We start from the raw sequence: 25,202 nt of genomic DNA on the forward strand, positions 1-25,202 counted from the left end.
CTGCTGTCCACTTTCCCACATATCCACAGCAGCTGTTACAATTAGTGTCCATACCGCTTTGGCTCATACACTGATACACTGATATTACACACAGATTTCAGATCTATCACAGGTTGTCTTAGATGGCATTCCTGATGAATGAAAGAGATCTCTTTTGTTGTTACTTATTTGACCGATAGACCTGGCCCTATTGGAATTATTTACGCTCTAGTACATACAACATGATTGATCATTGATTGCAAGATTGAGTGTACTTATTTAAAATTTTCATGGGCCAGAACTAAAGAAAAAATTTGAGTTGACACTGGAGGAGAAAAAGCAAGCCACCATTGATCATGAGGCTACAAGAGAGGAGCTAAGTGACATCAGAGAAGAAGTAAGTCTGAATATAGATTTGGGAGTTGTTTAAAAATTGCTATTAGTTTCAAAGAAAAGCTGCACACTACTCTTGCTTGTATCACTTATTTTATTTAAGCTTACGTGTCAGCCTCTTGGCCTTTGTCAGAGCTTTTTTCAAAATCCGAAAATCTGTGTTGATCCTCTTAGTGAAACAGATTAATCATGTTTAATGTCCTTATTATGTTATCATAGTGTAGGCCTATGCACATTCATACAATTAGGACAAAGAATACATTGAAACCTAGAATGATTTCCATCTACAGTATTCTAACAGTAGTGTCGCAATTCAGTTATTTGAGAAATCAATTAACAGAACAATCAAATCAACTCTCTTCTCTTCTTGTTCTCTTCCTCTCTTCACTGTAGTTGCTGAAGGAAAAACATGATAATATGGTTTTGATTGCTGAGACAGTCCGACAAAAGAAGCTCTTGGCGAAATATAACAGAGGTCAGAGTCTTCTCCGCTGCAATATTTTGACGAGTGTAACATCCGTGTCCACCTTTCTGCAAGGAAATGAAGGTGTCCTACTCTCTGTGGCTTTTTGTGCAGCGTAACCTTGAGTGGGGTTACATTTGACAGACAGAAGAGTCAAGTGAAGCCTGTAGCCCCTCACTATGCCGTGAATGCTGGGTGATCCTTAGTGACTGGAGGCATATTTCTTACAGAAAATGATCAGAAAAGCAAAATCACTATTCATTTCGTCCTGGCTTGCTGGCTTGCTTTTCAGGGAGCATGTTGGTTGTGAAAGTGAATTCCCCCTCCCCCTTGAGTTTCAAGGTTTTCCATAACATTTTTTACTGCCTGCTAATTACAGAATGTAAGAGTTTTAATTTATATTTTAGGTTAGCAGTTTGCAGATTAAGGTTAGGGATTAAGACTAAAGTTAGGGTTGGGAGTAAGGTTAAGGTCAGTGTTAAGATTAGGGCCAACTGACCAGATAAAAGGGATATATGGAAATATGCAAGAAAGCTTGAACTACACATGAAATATGCAGGTGAAACAGGTGCTCTGTCAGCAGATGTTTTTGCACCGTTTTACTTGTTCTGATTAGATATTTAATGCTTCCAGTGTCGCTGTTTGCCGTGGAGGAGTATGAGGCCCTGCAGGAAAACCTGGATCTGGAGAAGGAGCTGAGGGCAGAGGCAGAGATATTTGCACGAGAGGTGAGCTCTCTCGAGGCACCCATAATAGGCTTAGCAGCTTTGGATGGGTATTTCTGTCAACTCGACATGTCTCCTTCCCACTGGGCACAGACGTCAATTCAACTTCTATTCCACGTGTAGTTTAATTGAAATTATGTGAAAACAATGTTGATTCAACCAGTGTGGTCCCAGTGGGTTAACAGTGATTAATATGCTTGTTCCCAATCCCATTTTGCAGGCACCTGATCATTAACTTGTTTTTCTACTGACTCATCACTTAGACACTAATATGATGCATCATGGCTGTTTCCCAACAAGTAAACAATGGAATCAGGCCATTGTCTTAATATCAGACAAGGTGTCTGTGTTAATGTACTAAGGGGTTGTTTCCGACTTAGGAAATGTACACCTTTCCTACTCACTTCTCTGTTGTTGGTATTTAGACTTACCTTACACAGGTGCATAATGGACTTTGCAGGCATGGTTCCCTTGTGTGCGCTGAATACATTTAATTAAACCGCTGAAAACTCTCCCAGTTGCTGCCCAACAGATTTTCCTGTGGAGTTTTCATTCAATAGGATTTTCTGTACATTTATCTTAAAACATCCATTTAAATACGGTGTATCTTTAATTAGAATTTTGTAGACAGAATACATAGAGAGAACGGGTTCAGAATATAGGGATCAATGAAAGAAAGCCATGTAAATATATGCTTATTCATCTCCAATTCAGTACCAACTGGTCGATTATTTTCATTATTTAGGCAAATTTGGGGGTTAGGAAAGTATGTATATGAATCATTCTTTTTTTAAAGTTTGGAGAGCCTTTATGCACAGAATATATTGATGATTTAAAAATACAGTGGTTTGATTCATCCAGAAAGTTGTCATATTAGAGTTCAGTACAGGGTTGAACAATAGTCCTATAAATCACCCTAATCCTCACTAATCATGGAACAGTGATGACAACGGTCCAGTCGTGGTGAACCATGCTCCAGGTTTAAACTGCTACGTATGGTCTGAGTCCCATAATGATTCAAATAGGCTACATGTCCCAAATGATTGCACAACATTACCCTAATATGATCCACTAATGCTAGCGACCCTCAGGGACAACTATACAGACGTGACAGAGGAAAGCAGGGACAACTACACACACGTGACAGAGGAAAGCAGGGACAACTACACAGATGTCACAGAGGAAAGCAGGGACAACTATACAGACGTGACAGAGGAAAGCAGGGACAACTATACAGACGTGACAGAGGAAAGCAGGGACAACTACACAGACGTGACAAAAGAAAGCAGGGACAACTACACAGACGTGACAGAGGAAAGCAGGGACAACTATACAGACGTGTCAGAGGAAAGCAGGGACAACTACACAGACGTGACAGAGGAAAGCAGGGACAACTACACAGACGTCACAGAGGAAAGCAGGGACAACTATACAGACGTGACAGAGGAAAGCAGGGACAACTACACAGACGTGACAGAAGAAAGCAGGGACAACTACACAGACGTGACAGAGGAAAGCAGGGACAACTACACAGACGTGACAGAGGAAAGCAGGGACAACTACACAGACGTCAGAGGAAAGCAGGGACAACTACACAGAGGTGACAGAGGAAGGCAGGGACAACTACACAGACATGACAGGAAAGCAGGGACAACTACACAGAGGTGACAGAGGAAGGCAGGGACAACTACACAGACGTCACAGGAAAGCATAGACAACTACACAGACGTGACAGAGGAAAGCAGGGACAACTACACAGACGTGACAGAGGAAAGCATAGACAACTACACAGACGTGACAGAGGAAAGCAGGGACAACTACACAGACGTCAGAGGAAAGCAGGGACAACTATACAGACGTGACAGAGGAAAGCAGGGACAACTACACAGACGTGACAGAGGAAAGCAGGGACAACTACACAGACGTCAGAGGAAAGCAGGGACAACTACACTAGGATATACTAGGATAGGATAAAGTAATCCTTCTCACCCCACCCCCCCCCCCCTTAAAAGATTTAGATGCACTATTGTAAAGTGGCTGTTCCACTGGATGTCATAAGGTGAATGCACCAATTTGTAAGTCGCTCTGGATAAGAGCGTCTGCTAAATGACTTAAATGTAAATGTAACAACTATACAGACATGTCAGAGGAAAGCAGGGACAACTATACAGACGTGACAGAGGAAAGCAGGGACAACTACACAGACGTCAGAGGAAAGCAGGGACAACTATACAGACGTGTCAGAGGAAAGCAGGGACAACTACACAGACGTCAGAGGAAAGCAGGGACAACTATACAGACGTGACAGAGGAAAGCAGGGACAACTACACAGACGTGACAGAGGAAAGCAGGGACAACTACACAGACGTCAGTGGAAAGCAGGGACAACTACACAGACGTCAGAGGAAAGCAGGGACAACTACACAGACGTCAGAGGAAAGCAGGGACAACTATACAGACGTGTCAGAGGAAAGCAGGGACAACTACACAGACGTCAGAGGAAAGCAGGGACAACTACACAGACGTCAGAGGAAAGCAGGGACAACTACACAGACGTCAGAGGAAAGCAGGGACAACTATACAGACGTGACAGAGGAAAGCAGGGACAACTACACAGACGTGACAGAGGAAAGCAGGGACAACTACACAGACGTCAGAGGAAAGCAGGGACAACTACACAGACGTCAGAGGAAAGCAGGGACAACTACACAGACGTCAGAGGAAAGCAGGGACAACTATACAGACGTGTCAGAGGAAAGCAGGGACAACTACACAGACGTCAGAGGAAAGCAGGGACAACTACACAGAAGTGACAGAGGAAAGCAGGGACAACTACACAGACGTCAGAGGAAAGCAGGGACAACTACACAGACGTCAGAGGAAAGCAGGGACAACTACACAGAAGTGACAGAGGAAAGCAGGGACAACTACACAGACGTCAGAGGAAAGCAGGGACAACTATACAGACGTGTCAGAGGAAAGCAGGGACAACTACACAGACGTGACAGAGGAAAGCAGGGACAACTACACAGACGTCAGAGGAAAGCAGGGACAACTACACAGACGTGACAGAGGAAAGCAGGGACAACTACACAGACGTCAGAGGAAAGCAGGGACAACTACACAGAGGTGACAGAGGAAGGCAGGGACAACTACACAGACATGACAGGAAAGCAGGGACAACTACACAGAGGTGACAGAGGAAGGCAGGGACAACTACACAGACGTCACAGGAAAGCATAGACAACTACACAGACGTGACAGAGGAAAGCAGGGACAACTACACAGACGTGACAGAGGAAAGCATAGACAACTACACAGACGTGACAGAGGAAAGCAGGGACAACTACACAGACGTCAGAGGAAAGCAGGGACAACTATACAGACGTGACAGAGGAAAGCAGGGACAACTACACAGACGTGACAGAGGAAAGCAGGGACAACTACACAGACGTCAGAGGAAAGCAGGGACAACTACACTAGGATATACTAGGATAGGATAAAGTAATCCTTCTCACCCCACCCCCCCTTAAAAGATTTAGATGCACTATTGTAAAGTGGCTGTTCCACTGGATGTCATAAGGTGAATGCACCAATTTGTAAGTCGCTCTGGATAAGAGCGTCTGCTAAATGACTTAAATGTAAATGTAACAACTATACAGACATGTCAGAGGAAAGCAGGGACAACTATACAGACGTGACAGAGGAAAGCAGGGACAACTACACAGACGTCAGAGGAAAGCAGGGACAACTATACAGACGTGTCAGAGGAAAGCAGGGACAACTACACAGACGTCAGAGGAAAGCAGGGACAACTATACAGACGTGACAGAGGAAAGCAGGGACAACTACACAGACATGACAGAGGAAAGCAGGGACAACTACACAGACGTCAGTGGAAAGCAGGGACAACTACACAGACGTCAGAGGAAAGCAGGGACAACTACACAGACGTCAGAGGAAAGCAGGGACAACTATACAGACGTGTCAGAGGAAAGCAGGGACAACTACACAGACGTCAGAGGAAAGCAGGGACAACTACACAGACGTCAGAGGAAAGCAGGGACAACTACACAGACGTCAGAGGAAAGCAGGGACAACTATACAGACGTGACAGAGGAAAGCAGGGACAACTACACAGACGTGACAGAGGAAAGCAGGGACAACTACACAGACGTCAGAGGAAAGCAGGGACAACTACACAGACGTCAGAGGAAAGCAGGGACAACTACACAGACGTCAGAGGAAAGCAGGGACAACTATACAGACGTGTCAGAGGAAAGCAGGGACAACTACACAGACGTCAGAGGAAAGCAGGGACAACTACACAGAAGTGACAGAGGAAAGCAGGGACAACTACACAGACGTCAGAGGAAAGCAGGGACAACTACACAGACGTCAGAGGAAAGCAGGGACAACTACACAGAAGTGACAGAGGAAAGCAGGGACAACTACACAGACGTCAGAGGAAAGCAGGGACAACTATACAGACGTGACAGAGGAAAGCAGGGACAACTACACAGACGTGACAGAGGAAAGCAGGGACAACTACACAGACGTCAGAGGAAAGCAGGGACAACTACACAGACGTGACAGAGGAAAGCAGGGACAACTACACAGACGTCAGAGGAAAGCAGGGACAACTACACAGAGGTGACAGAGGAAGGCAGGGACAACTACACAGACATGACAGGAAAGCAGGGACAACTACACAGAGGTGACAGAGGAAGGCAGGGACAACTACACAGACGTCACAGGAAAGCATAGACAACTACACAGACGTGACAGAGGAAAGCAGGGACAACTACACAGACGTGACAGAGGAAAGCATAGACAACTACACAGACGTGACAGAGGAAAGCAGGGACAACTACACAGACGTCAGAGGAAAGCAGGGACAACTATACAGACGTGACAGAGGAAAGCAGGGACAACTACACAGGCGTGACAGAGGAAAGCAGGGACAACTACACAGACGTCAGAGGAAAGCAGGGACAACTACACTAGGATATACTAGGATAGGATAAAGTAATCCTTCTCACCCCCCCCCCTTAAAAGATTTAGATGCACTATTGTAAAGTGGCTGTTCCACTGGATGTCATAAGGTGAATGCACCAATTTGTAAGTCGCTCTGGATAAGAGCGTCTGCTAAATGACTTAAATGTAAATGTAACAACTATACAGACATGTCAGAGGAAAGCAGGGACAACTATACAGGCGTGACAGAGGAAAGCAGGGACAACTACACAGACGTCAGAGGAAAGCAGGGACAACTATACAGACGTGTCAGAGGAAAGCAGGGACAACTACACAGATGTCAGTGGAAAGCAGGGACAACTACACAGACGTCAGAGGAAAGCAGGGACAACTATACAGACGTGACAGAGGAAAGCAGGGACAACTACACAGACGTGACAGAGGAAAGCAGGGACAACTACACAGACGTCAGTGGAAAGCAGGGACAACTACACAGACGTCAGAGGAAAGCAGGGACAACTACACAGACGTCAGAGGAAAGCAGGGACAACTATACAGACGTGTCAGAGGAAAGCAGGGACAACTACACAGACGTCAGAGGAAAGCAGGGACAACTACACAGACGTCAGAGGAAAGCAGGGACAACTACACAGACGTCAGAGGAAAGCAGGGACAACTATACAGACGTGACAGAGGAAAGCAGGGACAACTACACAGACGTGACAGAGGAAAGCAGGGACAACTACACAGACGTCAGAGGAAAGCAGGGACAACTACACAGACGTCAGAGGAAAGCAGGGACAACTACACAGACGTCAGAGGAAAGCAGGGACAACTATACAGACGTGTCAGAGGAAAGCAGGGACAACTACACAGGCGTCAGAGGAAAGCAGGGACAACTACACAGAAGTGACAGAGGAAAGCAGGGACAACTACACAGACGTCAGAGGAAAGCAGGGACAACTACACAGACGTCAGAGGAAAGCAGGGACAACTACACAGAAGTGACAGAGGAAAGCAGGGACAACTACACAGACGTCAGAGGAAAGCAGGGACAACTATACAGACGTGACAGAGGAAAGCAGGGACAACTACACAGACGTGACAGAGGAAAGCAGGGACAACTACACAGACGTCAGAGGAAAGCAGGGACAACTACACAGACGTGACAGAGGAAAGCAGGGACAACTACACAGACGTCAGAGGAAAGCAGGGACAACTACACAGAGGTGACAGAGGAAGGCAGGGACAACTACACAGACATGACAGGAAAGCAGGGACAACTACACAGAGGTGACAGAGGAAGGCAGGGACAACTACACAGACGTCACAGGAAAGCATAGACAACTACACAGACGTGACAGAGGAAAGCAGGGACAACTACACAGACGTGACAGAGGAAAGCATAGACAACTACACAGACGTGACAGAGGAAAGCAGGGACAACTACACAGACGTCAGAGGAAAGCAGGGACAACTATACAGACGTGACAGAGGAAAGCAGGGACAACTACACAGACGTGACAGAGGAAAGCAGGGACAACTACACAGACGTCAGAGGAAAGCAGGGACAACTACACTAGGATATACTAGGATAGGATAAAGTAATCCTTCTCACCCCACCCCCCTTAAAAGATTTAGATGCACTATTGTAAAGTGGCTGTTCCACTGGATGTCATAAGGTGAATGCACCAATTTGTAAGTCGCTCTGGATAAGAGCGTCTGCTAAATGACTTAAATGTAAATGTAACAACTATACAGACATGTCAGAGGAAAGCAGGGACAACTATACAGACGTGACAGAGGAAAGCAGGGACAACTACACAGACGTCAGAGGAAAGCAGGGACAACTATACAGACGTGTCAGAGGAAAGCAGGGACAACTACACAGATGTCAGTGGAAAGCAGGGACAACTACACAGACGTCAGAGGAAAGCAGGGACAACTATACAGACGTGACAGAGGAAAGCAGGGACAACTACACAGACGTGACAGAGGAAAGCAGGGACAACTACACAGACGTCAGTGGAAAGCAGGGACAACTACACAGACGTCAGAGGAAAGCAGGGACAACTACACAGACGTCAGAGGAAAGCAGGGACAACTATACAGACGTGTCAGAGGAAAGCAGGGACAACTACACAGACGTCAGAGGAAAGCAGGGACAACTACACAGACGTCAGAGGAAAGCAGGGACAACTACACAGACGTCAGAGGAAAGCAGGGACAACTATACAGACGTGACAGAGGAAAGCAGGGACAACTACACAGACGTGACAGAGGAAAGCAGGGACAACTACACAGACGTCAGAGGAAAGCAGGGACAACTACACAGACGTCAGAGGAAAGCAGGGACAACTACACAGACGTCAGAGGAAAGCAGGGACAACTATACAGACGTGTCAGAGGAAAGCAGGGACAACTACACAGACGTCAGAGGAAAGCAGGGACAACTACACAGAAGTGACAGAGGAAAGCAGGGACAACTACACAGACGTCAGAGGAAAGCAGGGACAACTACACAGACGTCAGAGGAAAGCAGGGACAACTACACAGAAGTGACAGAGGAAAGCAGGGACAACTACACAGACGTCAGAGGAAAGCAGGGACAACTATACAGACGTCAGAGGAAAGCAGGGACAACTATACAGACGTGTCAGAGGAAAGCAGGGACAACTACACAGACGTGACAGAGGAAAGCAGGGACAACTACACAGACGTGACAGAGGAAAGCAGGGACAACTACACAGACGTCAGAGGAAAGCAGGGACAACTACACAGACGTCAGAGGAAAGCAGGGACAACTATACAGACGTGTCAGAGGAAAGCAGGGACAACTACACAGACGTCAGAGGAAAGCAGGGACAACTACACAGACGTCAGAGGAAAGCAGGGACAACTATACAGACGTGTCAGAGGAAAGCAGGGACAACTACACAGACGTGACAGAGGAAAGCAGGGACAACTACACAGACGTCAGAGGAAAGCAGGGACAACTACACAGACGTCAGAGGAAAGCAGGGACAACTATACAGACGTGTCAGAGGAAAGCAGGGACAACTACACAGACGTCAGAGCACAGACGTCAGAGGAAAGCAGGGACAACTACACAGACGTCAGAGGAAAGCAGGGACAACTATACAGACGTGTCAGAGGAAAGCAGGGACAACTACACAGACGTGACAGAGGAAAGCAGGGACAACTACACAGACGTGATGGAGGAAAGAAAGGTTTACAACATGGAATGGAATGATGCAAAATGTAAGCTACAAATTGAAGAACACTAACATTAAAGTGACAGTTATACTTATGTGGGTATAACTTACGGTGGCTCCCGATAGTGGCTAATATTTAATATGATACAAATTGTAAAATATAACTGAGAAAGGGCCGGGCATATAATTAAAACATTCTAAAGCACATACAGTGGGGCAAAAAAGTATTTAGTCAGCCACCAATTGTGCAAGTTCTCCCACTTAAAAAGATGAGAGAGGCCTGTAATTTTCATCATAGGTACACTTCAACTATGACAGCCAAAATTTGGGAGAAAAATCCAGAAAATCAAATTGTAGGATTTTTAATGAATTTATTTGCAAATTATGGTGGAAAATAAGTATCTGGTCACCTACAAACCAGCAAGATTTCTGGCTCTCACAGACCTCTTCTTTAAGAGGCTCCTCTGTCCTCCACTCGTTACCTGTATTAATGGCACCTGTTTGAACTTGTTATCAGTATAAAAGACACCTGTCCACAACTCAAACAGTCACACTCCAAACTCCACTATGGCCAAGACCAAAGTGCTGTCAAAGGACACCAGAAACAAAATTGTAGACCTGCACCAGGCTGGGAAGACTGAATCTGCAATAGGTAAGCAGCTTGGTTTGAAGAAATCAACTGTGGGAGCAATTATTAGGACATACAAGACCACTGATAATCTCCCTCGATCTGGGTCTTCACGCAAGATCTCACCCCATGGGGTCAAAATGATCACAAGATGAGCAAAAATCCCAGAACCACACGGGGGGACCTAGTGAATGACCTGCAGAGAGCTGGAACCAAAGTAACAAAGCCTACCATCAGTAACACACTATGCCGCCAGGGACTCAAATCCTGCAGTGCCAGACGTGTTCCCCTGCTTAAGCCAGTACATGTCCAGGCCCATCTGAAGTTTGCTAGAAAGCATTTGGATGATCCATAAGAAGATTGGGAGAATGTCATATGGTCAGATGAAATCAAAATATAACTTTTTGGTAAAAACTCAACTCGTCGTGTTTGGAGGACAAAGAATGCTGAGTTGCATCCAAAGAACACCATACCTACTGTGAAGCATGGGGGTGTAAACATCATGCTTTGAGGCTGTTTTTCTGCAAAGGGACCAGGACGACTGATCCGTGTAAAGGAAAGAATGAATGGGGCCATGTATCGTGAGATTTTGAGTGAAACCTGGCTGGGTGTTTCAGCATGACAATGATCCCAAACACACCGCCCGGGCAACGAAGGAGTGGCTTCGTAAGAAGCATTTCAAGGTCCTGGAGTGGCCTAGCCAGTCTCCAGATCTCAACCCCATAGAAGATCTTTGGAGGGAGTTGAAAGTCCGTGTTGCCCAGCAACATCCCCAAAACATCACTGCTCTAGAGGACATCTGCATGGAGGAATGGGCCAAAATACCAGCAACAGTGTGTGGAAACCTTGTGAAGACTTACAGAAAATGTTTGACCTCCGTCATTGCCAACAAAGGGTATATAACAAAGTATTGAGATAAACTTTTGTTATTGACCAAATACTTATTTTCCACCATAATTTGCAAATAAATTCATTAAAAATCCTACAATGTGATTTTCTGGATTTTATTTTCTCATTTTATCTGTCTTGGCCCCAACTTGCACAATTGGTGGCTGACTAAATACTTTTTTTGTCCCACTGTACAGTACATAAACGCAGGTATAGCCCTATAATAGCCTCAAAAGTTTACCCACAAATTATGGGTGCACACAATTATTTCAGCAAATTAGGAGGGCACACAATTACAATTCTGAATAGCCTACTTCACTGTGGAAAATGGGGTGCGATGCATGTCATGTGATATGATTTTCAGTTTGCTTCCATATGACTGGTTTCAGATCATCTCCAGGGATTATAAGGAAAGGTCATCTAAAACAATTGCTGTGTGTATTTACAAACCCTTCTCCAAACGGATTACTCATTTACCTAGCTCATATTAATAGCTTATCAATTTATAAATTACAGTGCATGGAGAATGCTGTTATTTCCATCATGAAAGGAAAGTAGAGGTTTATCGAGACCTTATTCATGGTTTCCTCGCACGTAAAGTTGATGGAATTATGATGGAATTCAGCCAAACTCAGAATAAGACGCATCTGTAGACACACCTCAGCCTCACCTTCATTTATTCCATCTCCACCCCAAACGAATAGCGGATGAATAGCACGCTATTCTCATGCTTAAATTCAAGGTCAGAATACGCATAGAGAGAAAAGTGCATAAAAAGGGAATTACGTTCCATTTACGCACGCTTCACTCGGGTCAGAATCGTTCCCCATATAAATTATGAATTTGAGCTGTAACATTGGACACCAGTATCCAATGGTATACTGTTTTTAGAATATGTGATGCCGCTGTGTTTAAGAAGTGGCATGGATATCTTAGAAGTGCCACATGATTGTATGACATGTATGTTCTACTTGGTGTCCAGATTAGTACTATTCCCCATTGCAATCTAATCAGTATTCAGGAACACTCTATTCATTATGTGTTATCACCAGAGATCATTTTTGAGAACACATGTAACTAAATGAATGACCACCCTATGCATGCTGCATAATGAGACCTCAATATACCCCCTCTCTGCAAACACACGTTTTGAATAGCCTCACTGGTTTCTATACATGCTTAGGTGCTTTTATCGGTATACTCAAATATTTGTTTATTACACTAAAACTACAGGTATGGTTCATTTACTGCTAAAACAGGCTGGATTATACTTATTTTCCCTTGAGGTGTTACAAATTTCACATGCTGTAATGTATCAACACTGTTAACACTTAATGACAGCTTCTGTCCCTTGTGTAAATCCTCCTCCCATGCAGATGCTGGTTGAGCAGAAGAAGCTGAACAGACAGAGTCAGATTCTCCTAAAGAGCTCATCACCCAGTGAGGCCCTGCAAGCAGCCCTCACTGATGTCACCAGGCTCACCCAGGCCATGGAGAGCCAGAGGCTGGTGCACCAACAACAGGTCACACATCAACATTAACACTAAATCACCAACAACACAATGCGTCACAATACAACACAGTGTCTAGAATCTAATGTCAGCCAAGATGTTTTTTCCCTCATAGTCAAATATTGCATTTGTTTTCATTACAAAATGAAAAAATCTACTCCAGTTTTGCAATGTGGAAAAAATATGAATGTGTATCTGAAAAAGACAAAGTCAATTAGCTCATCAATTAAACTGTGAGATGTCCTTTTGAATGACAATGGTCACATGGAGCACTTTGGGCAGTGACTTTCTGTGTCCATACTGATAAGGAGTATCAGAGACACCATTCACTCTCAGCAGGATTTGGATGGGTGAAAACAATTAGGAAAGAGTGGGATCACTGATCTCTCCTGGTCTAGGGCGGAGGTGAGCCATACCCTCCATTTAAAGAACAATTAACACATTATTGAGGAGCAGATCATTTTGGGGGGGGGGGGGGGGCTGGCACCTATCCAAAGCTACTTATCAGCAATTATCACCACAGGAGCTTTTTGTGGTGCAGGCTCTGAGCAGCTTACAATTTGTTCCGTTGTTTTGTGTCAGTGTGCGTGTGTGTGTTTTAAAGCAGCACCACATCACTATTTTTGCCTCAACATCTTTCTGTCTGTAGTGAAGAACCATTGTTTGTCTTGTAAAATCATACTCTTTATTTCCTAACGTTCACTTCAAATTTAGTAAGAATGTCCCCGGTACAGAGCATATCTTGTAGGATTGTGAGTGAATGGGTCATGTTTGGCAGTAACAGATGAAGGGGATTGAGGAGCAGCTCAGGGGTTCAGAGCTACATAAGGAGGTGCTGGCGTTACAACGTAAGCTAGAGCTCCTGGCAGAGGAGAAGAGGGAGCACGAAGAGAGATGTTCCACGGCTAAGGTGGAGGCCAAGGATCTCAAGTTTACTGGTGAGTGGCACAGCAGAATTGGAGGACTGCACACAGTAGCTGTACATGATCCCAGCAGGGAATGAGTGGGCTTTGTCAAAAGGTTAATGTTATTCTCATGGTTTGACAATGGGATTTCTACATGTATTCAACTGAAGCCAACCTTGGGTTTTAACTGTAGAGAAATGCACAGAACCCCCTTCATTTGTTAGCAAAAGCAATGGACTGCAAAGAAACATTTTCATTAGAGCACTTTATAATGCATTTGTAGGTTAATCATCTCAACCTGCAGTTCTCTAACCATTTTCTGAGCCATTTCCATTCATTTCAAGTGTTTGTAATGTTGAGCCTTTCCTAAATGGATGATGATGTACATCAGAACATTCTTCAGTTGTTAACAAAAGCAATGGACTAAAAACAGTGTTTCATGGAGCAGTTCAGAATACATTGGATGCTGATGCTACTTGTCCATTTGTCCTAATGAGCAGTAGAGGAGCTGCAGAAGAAGCTCCAGGCCCTTTCTAACCCTCCGCCTGCTCAAGCCCCTCCACCTCCGCCCCTGCCGCCCCCTCCTCCACCACCAGCCCCACTCACCAACCCTCTCGGGTGAGATATGAACAAATGGGAATCATTTACAATGTACATTTTACATGAACTACATCTGCTTGAAGTAGTCATACTGGGGACCAGGCTTACTTCCTGGTCAGGACACATGGTTAGGAAAAACTCCCTATAGGGCATTATATATGGTCCAAGGTCAACTCACTCTTTTCTGTTTCTTTACAGTTCACTGCTATTGATGATTCGCAAAAAGAAAAATATCAGTAGGGATATTCCATTAGTGGTTCAAGACTCAGCAAAGGAGCCAGGTACAGTAAACAGAGAAATTCCTCAAATCTATATTTTAAGAGCTTTAACAAAATGTTCTTATAACCTCTCTTTGGTATGTAGCCGGTTGTAGCGTTTAACTGCAAGCACTGTATGACCTTATACTATTTATTTTATTGTGCTGACACTGAACATTTGGACAGTAGTTCAAGGGTGTCGTCGTACAGCTCCCCCCTTTCATGTAAACTACAGTGCATTCGGAAATTATTCAGACCCCTTGATTTATTCCACATTTTGTTACGTTACAGCCTTATTCTAAAATTGATTAAATCGTTTTTTCCCCTCATCAATGTACACACTATAACCCATAATGACAATGCATAAACAGTTATTTGTAATTTTTATGTAGCAAATTTGGAGGGGGAAAAAACAACCAAACTATTACATTTGCATAAGTATTCAGACCCTTTACTTAGTACTTTGTTGAAGCACCTTTGGCAGCGATTACAGCCTTGAGTCTTCTTAGGTATGACGCTACAAGCTTGGCACACCTTATTTGGGGAGTTTCTCCCATTCTTCTCTGCAGATCCTCTCAAGCTCTGTCAGGTTGGATGGGGAGCGTTGCTACACAGCTATTTTCAGGTCTCTCCAGAGATATTTGATCGGGTTCAAGTCCTCTGGCTGGGCCATTCAAGGACATTCAGAGACTTGTCCCGAAGCCACTCCTCCGTTGTCTTGGCTGTGTGCTTAGGGTCGTTGTCCTTGTTGGAGGGTAAACCTTCGCCCCAGTCTGAGGTCCTGAGCGCTCTGGAGCAGTTTTTCATCAAGGATCTCACCGTTCATCTTTCCCTCGATCCTGACTAGTCTCCCAGTCCCTGCCACTGAAAAACATCCTCACAGCATGATGCTGCCACCACCATGCTTCACCGTAAGGATGGTGCCAGGTTTCCTCCCGACGTGATGCTTGGAATTCGGGCCAAAGAGTTCAATATTTGTTTAATCAGACCAGAGAATCTTGTTTCTCATGGTCTGAGAGTCCTTTAGGTGCCTTTTGACAAGCTCCAAGCGGGCTGTCATGTGCCTTTTATTGAAGAGTGTCTTCCGTCTGCCCCCTCTACCATAAAGTACTGATTGGTGGAGTGCTGCAGAGATGATTGCCCTTCTGGAAGGTTCTCCCATCTCCACAGAGTATCTCTGGAGCTCTGTCAGAGTGACCATCGGGTTCTTGGTCACCTCCCTTCTCCCCCGATTGCTCAGTTTGGCCAGGCAGCCAGCTCTAGGAAGAGTCTTGATGGTTCCAAACTTCTTCCATTTAAGAATGATGGAAGCCACTGTGTTCTTGGATACCTTCAATGCTACATAATTGTTTTGATACCCTTCCCCAGATCTGTGCCTCGACACAATCCTGTCTCTGAGTTTTATGGACAATTCCTTCGACCTCATGACTTTGTTTTTACTCTGACATGCACTGTCAACTGTGTGCCTTTCCAAATCATGTCCAATCAATTGAATTGACCACAGGTGGACTCCAATCAAGTTGTAGAAACATCTCAAGGATGATCAATGGAAACAGGATGCACCTGAGCTCAATTTTGAGTCTCATAGCAAAGGGTCTTAATACTTATGTAAATAAGGTATTGCTGTTTTTTTTATTTTTTTGCACAAAAAAATAAAAACCTGTTTTCGCTTTGTCATCATGGGGTATTGTGTGTAGATTGATGAGGGGGGGAAATTATTTAATGATTTTTTTAAGAAGGCTGTAACGTAACAAAATGTGGAAAAGGGGAAGGGGTCTGAAGACTTTCCGAATGCACTATATGTAGCTAAGATATACCGTCTGGAAGACTTGAATCTGTGACCCAATTGCTTCAGAGCCTATCACTATAGCAGAAGCTCTGATCTTTGGGTTGCACTTTATTTGGATAGTGCCTATTATGTTTTAAACTAACATGGCTCTTATTGATACAGTACCTAGACATCCACATTCAGACTTTGTACAACCTGTCCCATTCACAATCTCATCTGTTTCTCAGTCCATCCACATAGTTTGACTGTTTATAGTTTCCACTCTCTCTTATTTCAGGTTTCACTCAGGTAGAATCACCTTGTCGCGGTCTAATCTTGAATTCTGTTGACTACCATGTGCTCTGACCTTGGTTTTCTTGCAGTATCCATAATTGAAATTAAAATGTTTTATTGTTTTCTCATTTAAAACTGCATACAAGACATTTTTCTTTCACAAATGTTCCCCTCCTCGATGCAATGTGTAGAAATTCCTCAGTGGAATTCAATGGCAGCTCGACTTAATTGAGGGCCATTATTTAACCCAAAATTAAGGTTGCTCTCAAAGTAATTTCTATTTTCCAGAATCACTATGGGTCAGTTGGGTCACTTTTGTATGCGGAATGTAGACATTAATAATTGAGTAGTCGAAGGACACCAGTCTGTGCTTTATGAGCATTTATTGGGGATGCATTGGGCATTGACGGGCCATGTTAGTTAAAGGCCCAGTACAGTCAAAAAGTAGATTTTTATGTGTATTATATATATTTCCACACTATGAGGTTGGAATAATATTGCGAATTTGTGGAAATTATGTCCTTTTAGTGTAAAAACTGTTTGAAAAGACCGCCTGAAATTTCAGCCTGTTTTGATGGGATGGAGTTTTTGTGCCTGCCTGGCGACATTACCAGGCAGTATAAGTTAATAGACCAATAACAAAGACAGTTTTAAACCTCTCTGCCGATAACAGCTAGTTTTCAGGTTACATATCCCTCCCATTAGGCTTGTCCAATTAGGCCCCTTACTCAGACCACTCCCAGACAGTCCTAGCAAAATTCTTGCTTGAGAAATTGCTCTTTGAAAGAAGCAATTTTTGTTTCTTTTTGACCATTTTAATTGAAAACAGTCACGGTAAAGTACTTAATTGTTACCCAGAAATGATTTGATATTGAGATAAAAATGGCTGCATTGGACCTTTAATAAAGTTGCGTTCATCCGTTTGCATGAACAAAAAACAAGCCTTGAATAGTTAGAGTGGGTGATACATTTGTATGTATTTTCTGAACATAAAAATATCCTTGTTTTGTTATCAGTCCTTCATTTTCAGTGATTTTCTGTTATTGGGCACTCACTACTGTACCTGGTTGCCCCTAGAGGTAGAAGAGAATGGCTTAAATACCATCCTCAATGATATTTTTCATTTTAATTACAATGTTTGAATAAAATAAAAAAATATTTAATACTTTGAAAATGTATTGGAATACTTTGGAGGACAACATTTTCATAACAATGTGAGTTATGTGCCAGCTAACAATAGCTTTATTGTATAATCTTAATTGAAGGTTACAAGGTGATTAGGTTTACCCATTGAATTGTTGGGAGCATAGAGTGTGCAATGTTCTTACATTTCTTTCTACAAGCTGTTAAATGAAACATCTCCCAACTTTTGTCAGCAGCATATAACTTGTATTTTCTTGCAGAATTTGCTAAACTTTTCTTTTTGAACTGAATAAAAACATAATGGTTGTTGGAGTACCGAAGCCATTTGTAAAGACCACTGTATGAACTGTTGTTTGTAATGTTTGCCCGCAAAACTCGCCTTCATGGAACGTATAGACAGCAATAGAGGAGGATGGAGGTAATGTTTTTTATTAAATCTCCAAGTAAAGTTGTACTCTATTCTTAGTATGGATCAAAATCCAATAAATAGCCTATGTGCTATTTTTGTGTTGACTCCTAGAGATGGACATCAGGCAACAAGCTGTGGATGAGATGATGCAGAGAATCAAAAGGGGGGTTCACCTCCGACCCGTGGGCCAGGCCCCCAACAAAACCAAGCCCGTCCAGGTACATGCAGGATATACCTCACAAAGGGTCACCAACATTGTACCACTTCAACTCAGAGAAAAGCTGAGTTTCTACATAAATGCACTCTTTTTCCTTGTTACAGGTGAAATGGCTATATGACCTGTACAATCATGTTCATGGACCTGTGTCCTAAGAATAGTGTATGTGGTACTGAAGTGAGCTTGTTTTTGTACGTTGCAAGACTTCTAAGCCATGTGGACATGGAGATCTGTACATTATGTTTACCTTAGAGAAAAGCTGTGTTTCAACGGGAACACAGTGAAAGGGTTCATGACCTGTCAAAATCATGTTCACGGGCCTGTATGTTTCTAAATAGCATAGCGTCGCTGACGGAAGAAAACCTTGTATCTCCATAATTGAAACTTCAGGAAATTGAAAAACTGCCCTATTTTACAAATAAGGTCCATACGACTATGTAAACTTCAGAAGCTATTTTGAACACATTGTCACATTCCAACAGGGATGACAGTGTGCTGTATGTGATTACCGCATGAGCTTGTTTTTGTAAGTTCTTATGAGATCTCTTAAGACATGTCAACATGTAGCACTTAGCACTCTGCCCACAGTTCTCTCAAAATTGGAGACCATTAGGACCTATACTTTACCCAAATTATTTTATAATGCGTAAATTGTCTGTTTGCGTGCAAAATTAAATAATTATACACTATGTGGACATCTTTTTATTTTTTGACCCTGTTTTAACCTGTATTCTGGTCTCTGTGGTACGAAGAGTGGTCTAGAAATACACTACAATGCTAACAGGTTCTGTAGGCTGAAACAGTGATTGGGATAAATGTGTCAAATATGTGCTGCTTATTTACCAAACCCATCTTTCCATCTGTCCTCATCCTCTTACCAGCGAGAAAGGGTACCCTCTAATTCTGCCATTCAGGAACTTAAAGGAATTCTGGTAATGGAACCTTTTAATAATAGCAGTAGTCCTTTTTGATTTACTTTTCTTTTCCAAAATGTTGTTATTTGTTGTTGGTGATAAAACCATGATTTGTTAGACGCTATAGTATACAAGCTACCAGAACAAACAATATTTTATAATATATAGCTACTTTAAGTTGTTAGAGGTTATTCTCAAAACCATACCAGAATCTGTATCCCTTTTTGTTCCAACTGTACAGGATATTTTCAAAAGGCCCTCCCCCCACCTTAAAGTTGGATCTCCATCAACAAACACTGAGTCTGAGCTGGAGAGAGTTCTACAGAGACGACGGGGTGCATTCAAGACCTCACAGGAAAGTTGTGAGTTTGTCTCCTTTAAAATATATACAACTGAAGAATGACAAGCCCGTACTTACTCTGGAGGGGGTTTCAGTGGCCGTAAAGATGACGAACAATATTGTATCCATTTTTGTCTATTTAGACAAAGGCAGTCTTATGTCCTGCTAATAGTTTCAGTACGAATAGCTAAAGGATGGGATCATGGAGAGAGTCTTGTGTAACAAGAAATAGGTAAGATGACATCCGTAGGAGAGTATCATAACGTAACGTTTCTCTATTTGTTTTGCTTTATTGTTATTATTAAATTAAACAAGTGATATTACATTTAGGAGACTATATATATAAATATATATATGAGGCATGTTCAAATGAATTTCCAGTAATTAATGCAAGAATAAGGTTATTGCCTTTCTCCCTTCACCTGTTGTAAATGTTATATAAATATCAATCATTTGCATACACATGTTCTAATTATTTAATAATTATTTAGTGAAACAACATATTGCAAATCTGAAAATATGACATCTCTTCTTCCACACAGCCCACCCATGTTTTGTAGTAAGGACACCACTTTCTGGAGGTGGTTCCTGGTAGTTGATTTAGTTAAATGTTCAATTATTTTACACTCCTTTGCAATGATTTAAACATATAAGAAGTTGTGCCGTGTTGCAAACACACCTACAGAATAATATCAGTTCTCTGTCACTGCAGATCCTACCATCAGACAAATAGGTAAACATACTGTAGGCCTAAGGTAGCAATTTCCAACTGTTGAAAGTAGAAATGCTGTGGATCTATATGTGATTGTGTTTATGTCTGTCTCTGTGAAGGTTCGCCGTCCTCACCTCGTCCCTTCCCCAGCAGTGTTCTGGATGTCACCAGAGTGAGAGGGGACCAGCCCCAGACCAAGCAGACCTCCCAGGACTCTGTCCCGCTCTAGTCCCACTCAGCTGACCTGAGTCCTGGCCACTAGCACCCCAGGGCCCTGGGTAAGTACGCCTCACAGGATGTTTCAACACCTGGAATCACTGCATTATTTACAATGGAGTTTAAGTCCCAAGACCCAACTGATTGAAAATGAGAAACCTACTTCTTTCTGTAAGATAAATCTCCTTCAGAGTAAGAACCAGTCTGGCCCTAGTTGTTTCTGATGATTACAGGAATAATTAAAGCCGCTCTTGAGATCCAGTGCACCGTGGCTTCATGTTGTATTAAGCTGTGATGTTTTCACACTGCTGCTTGTTTTGTTTTGGGGAGGGAGTGCACTAATGTATGAGGGATTACCATGGGGCGATTGATTTAGGTGAAATGAAATACTTTGTTCCCACAACCGTAGGCTTTGTTAAAATTTCTTTAATGGTGAAGGTGAAGCCCACATTTTTGACACAGTCTTTGTTTGCACTGAGAGGATCCGTCAGCCGGCTTTTGTAGCCTTGAACATTTGCCAAAGCAAGTATGTCTTTAAATTGGTCTGTCTAGACCAGTATTAACCTTGTAGCCTCCCAGTGAGCAATTACAGGGCACTGTGGCAGATTTTGTTTCCACTACTCCCCTCGCTCGATACTCCCCCAGTCTTTCATGGACCAAGATTATTTTTTTGTGCAGGTGTTATTTGAAGGCATTATTGTAAAGATTTTTTTATAGCAGAATCTATTTCAAAACTAAAGAATTTCAAGCATGTAAATGCACATATAGCATCGTAACTGGTGGTACTGGAGCTTTAGATTTTAGTCAAATGCTTGGCAACTACAGGTTAAGCTGTTCTGCTAGGTGTTTGTTACGGAACAATTGGATTGGGATCAACTTGCTCTCAGAACGCCACAATGACCATCACGCTTAGTTGACCATGAGGATGGGCTTTTTTCACTCACCTGCACAAATTCGTTGGACTATTTCTGAAGTGAGGGGGAAATGTGAGAGCCAGAAACAGGAGTGTGACGTCCCGTAACCATTGTGTGGGGCACTAATTGAGGATTTGGGTCTCATTTGTCACTAAGGCACAATTTCCACTTGGAGCACAGTTGAAAGAAAGAGTCAAATCCCCCAAGATTGTGGAGGAAATTCAATTTGAGTGACTTTTCTTTCTCCCATGTTGTTTACATGTATACTACTTACCCCCAAAAGCCTGTTTGAGGATAAAGTGTCTTATGTTAGATTTATCTTCCAGGCGCCTCAAGGGGCTCAGACTTCATCTTAAGACCTATTGGCTCTGCACATTCATTCATCAGTGGACTGCCGCAAAAATACAGACAGGGCTACAACATTGTTGGAAGAGGAAGTCACTGTCATTTTATTTAACAGCAGAATTCCCCTCGACAATGGCCTTGCAGACAGAGGGATCAGTGGACAAGGGGACGTTACTTGCACCAAGGACTCGGAAATGACTAATTGTGCAGACTGACATGTTTTTCTTATGGCCCTCCATTTTCTCATGTTGAAGGAAGAGGAGGTTAACTAAGACTAAACTTAGATAACGTCCAAGGAGATGAGAGTGACATTGAGCATCAGACATTGCTTGAGTAAGCCACTCTATGTGATGGACAGACAGAAAGCGAGACAAAGAGAGGGAGAATACCATTGTAATAATGGATGTTATAGCAGGAAATGGTGCCACAGGCTGGGATTCAAACACAGATAAACAACCTTCACACTGCGAGCCTGATTCATAAATGTAAATATTGCCTTGATTCCAACTGTGTTAACTGTCAAAATGCCAAATAGAACGGGTACATCATTTAATTCAAACAGAAAATTAAGCATGCTTCAAGGGAGAAAACATTTTCATTGATTTGATGGCAGTTACTGCGGTTCCACCAAGTGCAGTGCGATGTCAGTAATCTGCGTTTCTTTGAATCCTGGCCTCAGTCTCCCCTCAACCTCTTTGAAATGATTGCACTTTAAAAAAGTATGTCATTGTAGGTCTTCAGTATTTCGTACGGAATCTGATTCTAGAAGTCACAAACAGTATCACCGACTACGGCCAGCTGATGCTTGCTCTCCTTGGAGCTGTTGTTTTCAGTCCATGGACAGCTCAACGTCCAAACAGAGTCCATGACCTGGCCTTTCCCTGCTTCCTCTTTAGCGATCTGCCGTCTGACATTGATTGACAAGCAGTAAAGATTCTGTCGATCAGGGCGACAATGTAATTACCCGGAGGCATGCTGTGTCCCTTTTTATTTTGGTGAGAGCCATCTTTACCGCTCTCTATTTCTGTCGCCATCAGCCAATACAATGCAACGTTTTGTTGTTTTTTTTCCCCCCCAGAGGGATTGGCAATTAGGAAGCCTTTTTTAGTGTCTAGGAAACACTTAATTTAGCCTATTTTGTTAGTCATTCCGTTTATTTTCCAAACAGAGTAATTGCCTGGTGGGGAACCATGGCTGCTCAGGGCCAATTCATAGGGCTGCTTTCTCTCTGCCCACTACTTCTGGCTATCCACACTCATTGATTAGAGGATGTCTGTAGATCCAGCTCTCTAGCTCTCTCTTTCTCTTCTTCCTTGGCTTGTTTGGATGTTAAGTAGATGGCTATATGAACACAGAATATTCTCTCATCTTTATCAACAATTTTGTATTATATACCATAGTAGTTGAGGCAATGCCGAGCTAAGCACTTTAAAACCAAGTGAAATACAGTCTATTATGATGCTCACAATCTTAAGTAAGTTGATATTTCAATTAAAATGCAAGTTTACTCATCCTAAAATGTTGTAACTACGCAGGCATTTTTGATAACAGGAGTAATTGTGCTTTGTGCCATGTTCAGCTTTTACTCAGAATGATATGCCTATGTAAGTTACGATAAAGATAAGCCAAGTTAAATAAGTATGGAAAAACTATCCTTAAATCATAAATCAAGTAAATTGATAGGTTAAATACAGTAATTAATGGATAAATCAATGTTGCATTTTCAGTTGAAAAGAGCACGAATGAAGAACTCCTTTGACAGGGCCATTGAGGCAGGCCGTAAGTGCTCCAACACAGCTGTGTGGTGGCTCTCCCTGTCTGTTGGTGCACAAAGCACCTCTGAACCGTCTACTTCCCACTGGAACAACTGCCCCCTCTGTTACACTGACGCAGGGCATGCCGCAACTGTTTAGACTACATAATCATTTCCTCTAGGAACTCTGTTGGAGTCGGATGAGGATATGACAAATTATGAAGGGGCCCTTTCTCAGTGTGTTGGCTTTACTTGGTGGTCAGCATTGAGTTGCTGTATGCTTTAGCCTTCTTTTGTGTCGGCTCTTTCAGATCCATCTGTCATCCTGTCAACATTGCTTAAAAAATAGGATGTTTCCTAAACAATAACTTGTATCAGCAGTAACATGTTAAACAAAGATATTGATTAGTGAGTTCCACTAATTGAGTAATAGTGAGTGCTACTAATATCAAATATTTTTCTGTCAGTATCAAACTATTCCAGTACTTCGGTGGATTTCTAATCAAGGTCGATTTTAAAATTGCTTTACATTCAAACGCTTGTTAAGATGGATGAGTGTATAAATCGTTGGTCTTGCTCAGTGTTTCTCATCTGTGTTCCTTTTCATCTATTTCTCTTTAGACAAGAGACCTGCACCTGTCAATGCTGCAGTCAGCTCTCTGGTGAAGGAAAGAAGACCTCAGAGTACAAAGCATGTCTGGTGTCCCCATTGCACTACACAGGGTTGGGGAGTAATGAACGACATTTGGTCCAACTAGTAATTGAATTACATTTTGCAGTTGGTTGGTGGTAGTTGAACTAAATTCAAATCTAAGTAGGGTTTTCAGTAGTTAATCATTTTTTTGCCATGTAGCTAACTCCTGGAACTACACACTACTGTTTTTTTTTTCAAAATGAAAAGATAATATGGGTGAAGTTTTTTTCGGCATCAGACCTGCATAATTCTCACTTGAAACAGTTGTGTTTAATAGGCTAAATTACACATTCAGATACATATGATAATTTTTCACAGAGTAGTTTGGATGTAGTGAACTACTTTTTCAAAGTAACTTCAGTTAATTAAACTATATTTTTCTTAAGGCTAGCTTTAGTTTAGCTTAAATTCTTTCAGTGTGAAGTAATTGGTAAACTATCTTTTCAGAGTAGCTACCCCAACACTGGCATTATACCAAAAATGGAAATGTCATAAACCACATAAAAATAATGGACAGGTTTATTCAAAATAATATTGACCACTGTGTCTTACATAATCTTTTTGTATGTGTGTGTATTTTTTATTCTTTGGAATTTGCAAATGTGTAAATATAATTTGTTTATTCCAGAGTATGTGATACCAAATTGTGATTCCTTTATGTGGTAATTTTGATCAATTCAGTTTTGTTTCCAAGGAAAAACACAGATCAACGCTGCATTTAGTTAGCGGGAAACCTTTTTGCACTAAGTGACGACTGAAAATTCATTCATTTTAATATGGGAAGAAATGTAATGGTGTATCGTTTAAATAGATTGTATGAGCTATTCATTTTAAGACTAGTAATTACATTAGATTGACGTAAACATAAATAGAAAATGTCATTTTGGAATAAAAACACTATGGTATTCATTTAATCCTTATATTAATTATTTAATCCTTATA

At 42.5% G+C, this 25,202-nt stretch overlaps 1 protein-coding gene across 3 annotated transcripts in view; it reads left to right on the forward strand.

The window, feature by feature from the left end:
* Positions 1–25,174, forward strand: part of shtn1 (shootin 1) — a 57,910-nt gene extending 32,736 nt beyond the window's left edge. The window contains exons 6-17 of one of the 3 annotated variants that reach the window (XM_065023232.1): positions 279–376; positions 766–847; positions 1,469–1,563; positions 12,645–12,791; positions 13,564–13,717; positions 14,185–14,302; positions 14,483–14,565; positions 18,267–18,373; positions 19,254–19,304; positions 19,528–19,648; positions 20,458–20,616; positions 24,188–25,174. In XM_065023232.1, the coding sequence (XP_064879304.1) occupies positions 279–376; positions 766–847; positions 1,469–1,563; positions 12,645–12,791; positions 13,564–13,717; positions 14,185–14,302; positions 14,483–14,565; positions 18,267–18,373; positions 19,254–19,304; positions 19,528–19,648; positions 20,458–20,567 (1,166 nt within the window). In that variant the 3' untranslated portion in view covers positions 20,568–20,616; positions 24,188–25,174. Of the gene's footprint in view, positions 1–278; positions 377–765; positions 848–1,468; positions 1,564–12,644; positions 12,792–13,563; positions 13,718–14,184; positions 14,303–14,482; positions 14,566–16,607; positions 17,921–18,266; positions 18,374–19,253; positions 19,305–19,527; positions 19,652–20,455; positions 20,617–24,187 lie in introns of those variants that run through there. The other 2 variants (XM_065023230.1, XM_065023231.1) reach the window with 2 other exon arrangements.
* Positions 25,175–25,202: the final 28 nt, after the last annotated feature.

The sequence above is a fragment of the Oncorhynchus nerka genome, linkage group LG10 (genome assembly GCF_034236695.1).
Source record: "Oncorhynchus nerka isolate Pitt River linkage group LG10, Oner_Uvic_2.0, whole genome shotgun sequence".
Classification (NCBI taxonomy): domain Eukaryota; kingdom Metazoa; phylum Chordata; class Actinopteri; order Salmoniformes; family Salmonidae; genus Oncorhynchus; species Oncorhynchus nerka.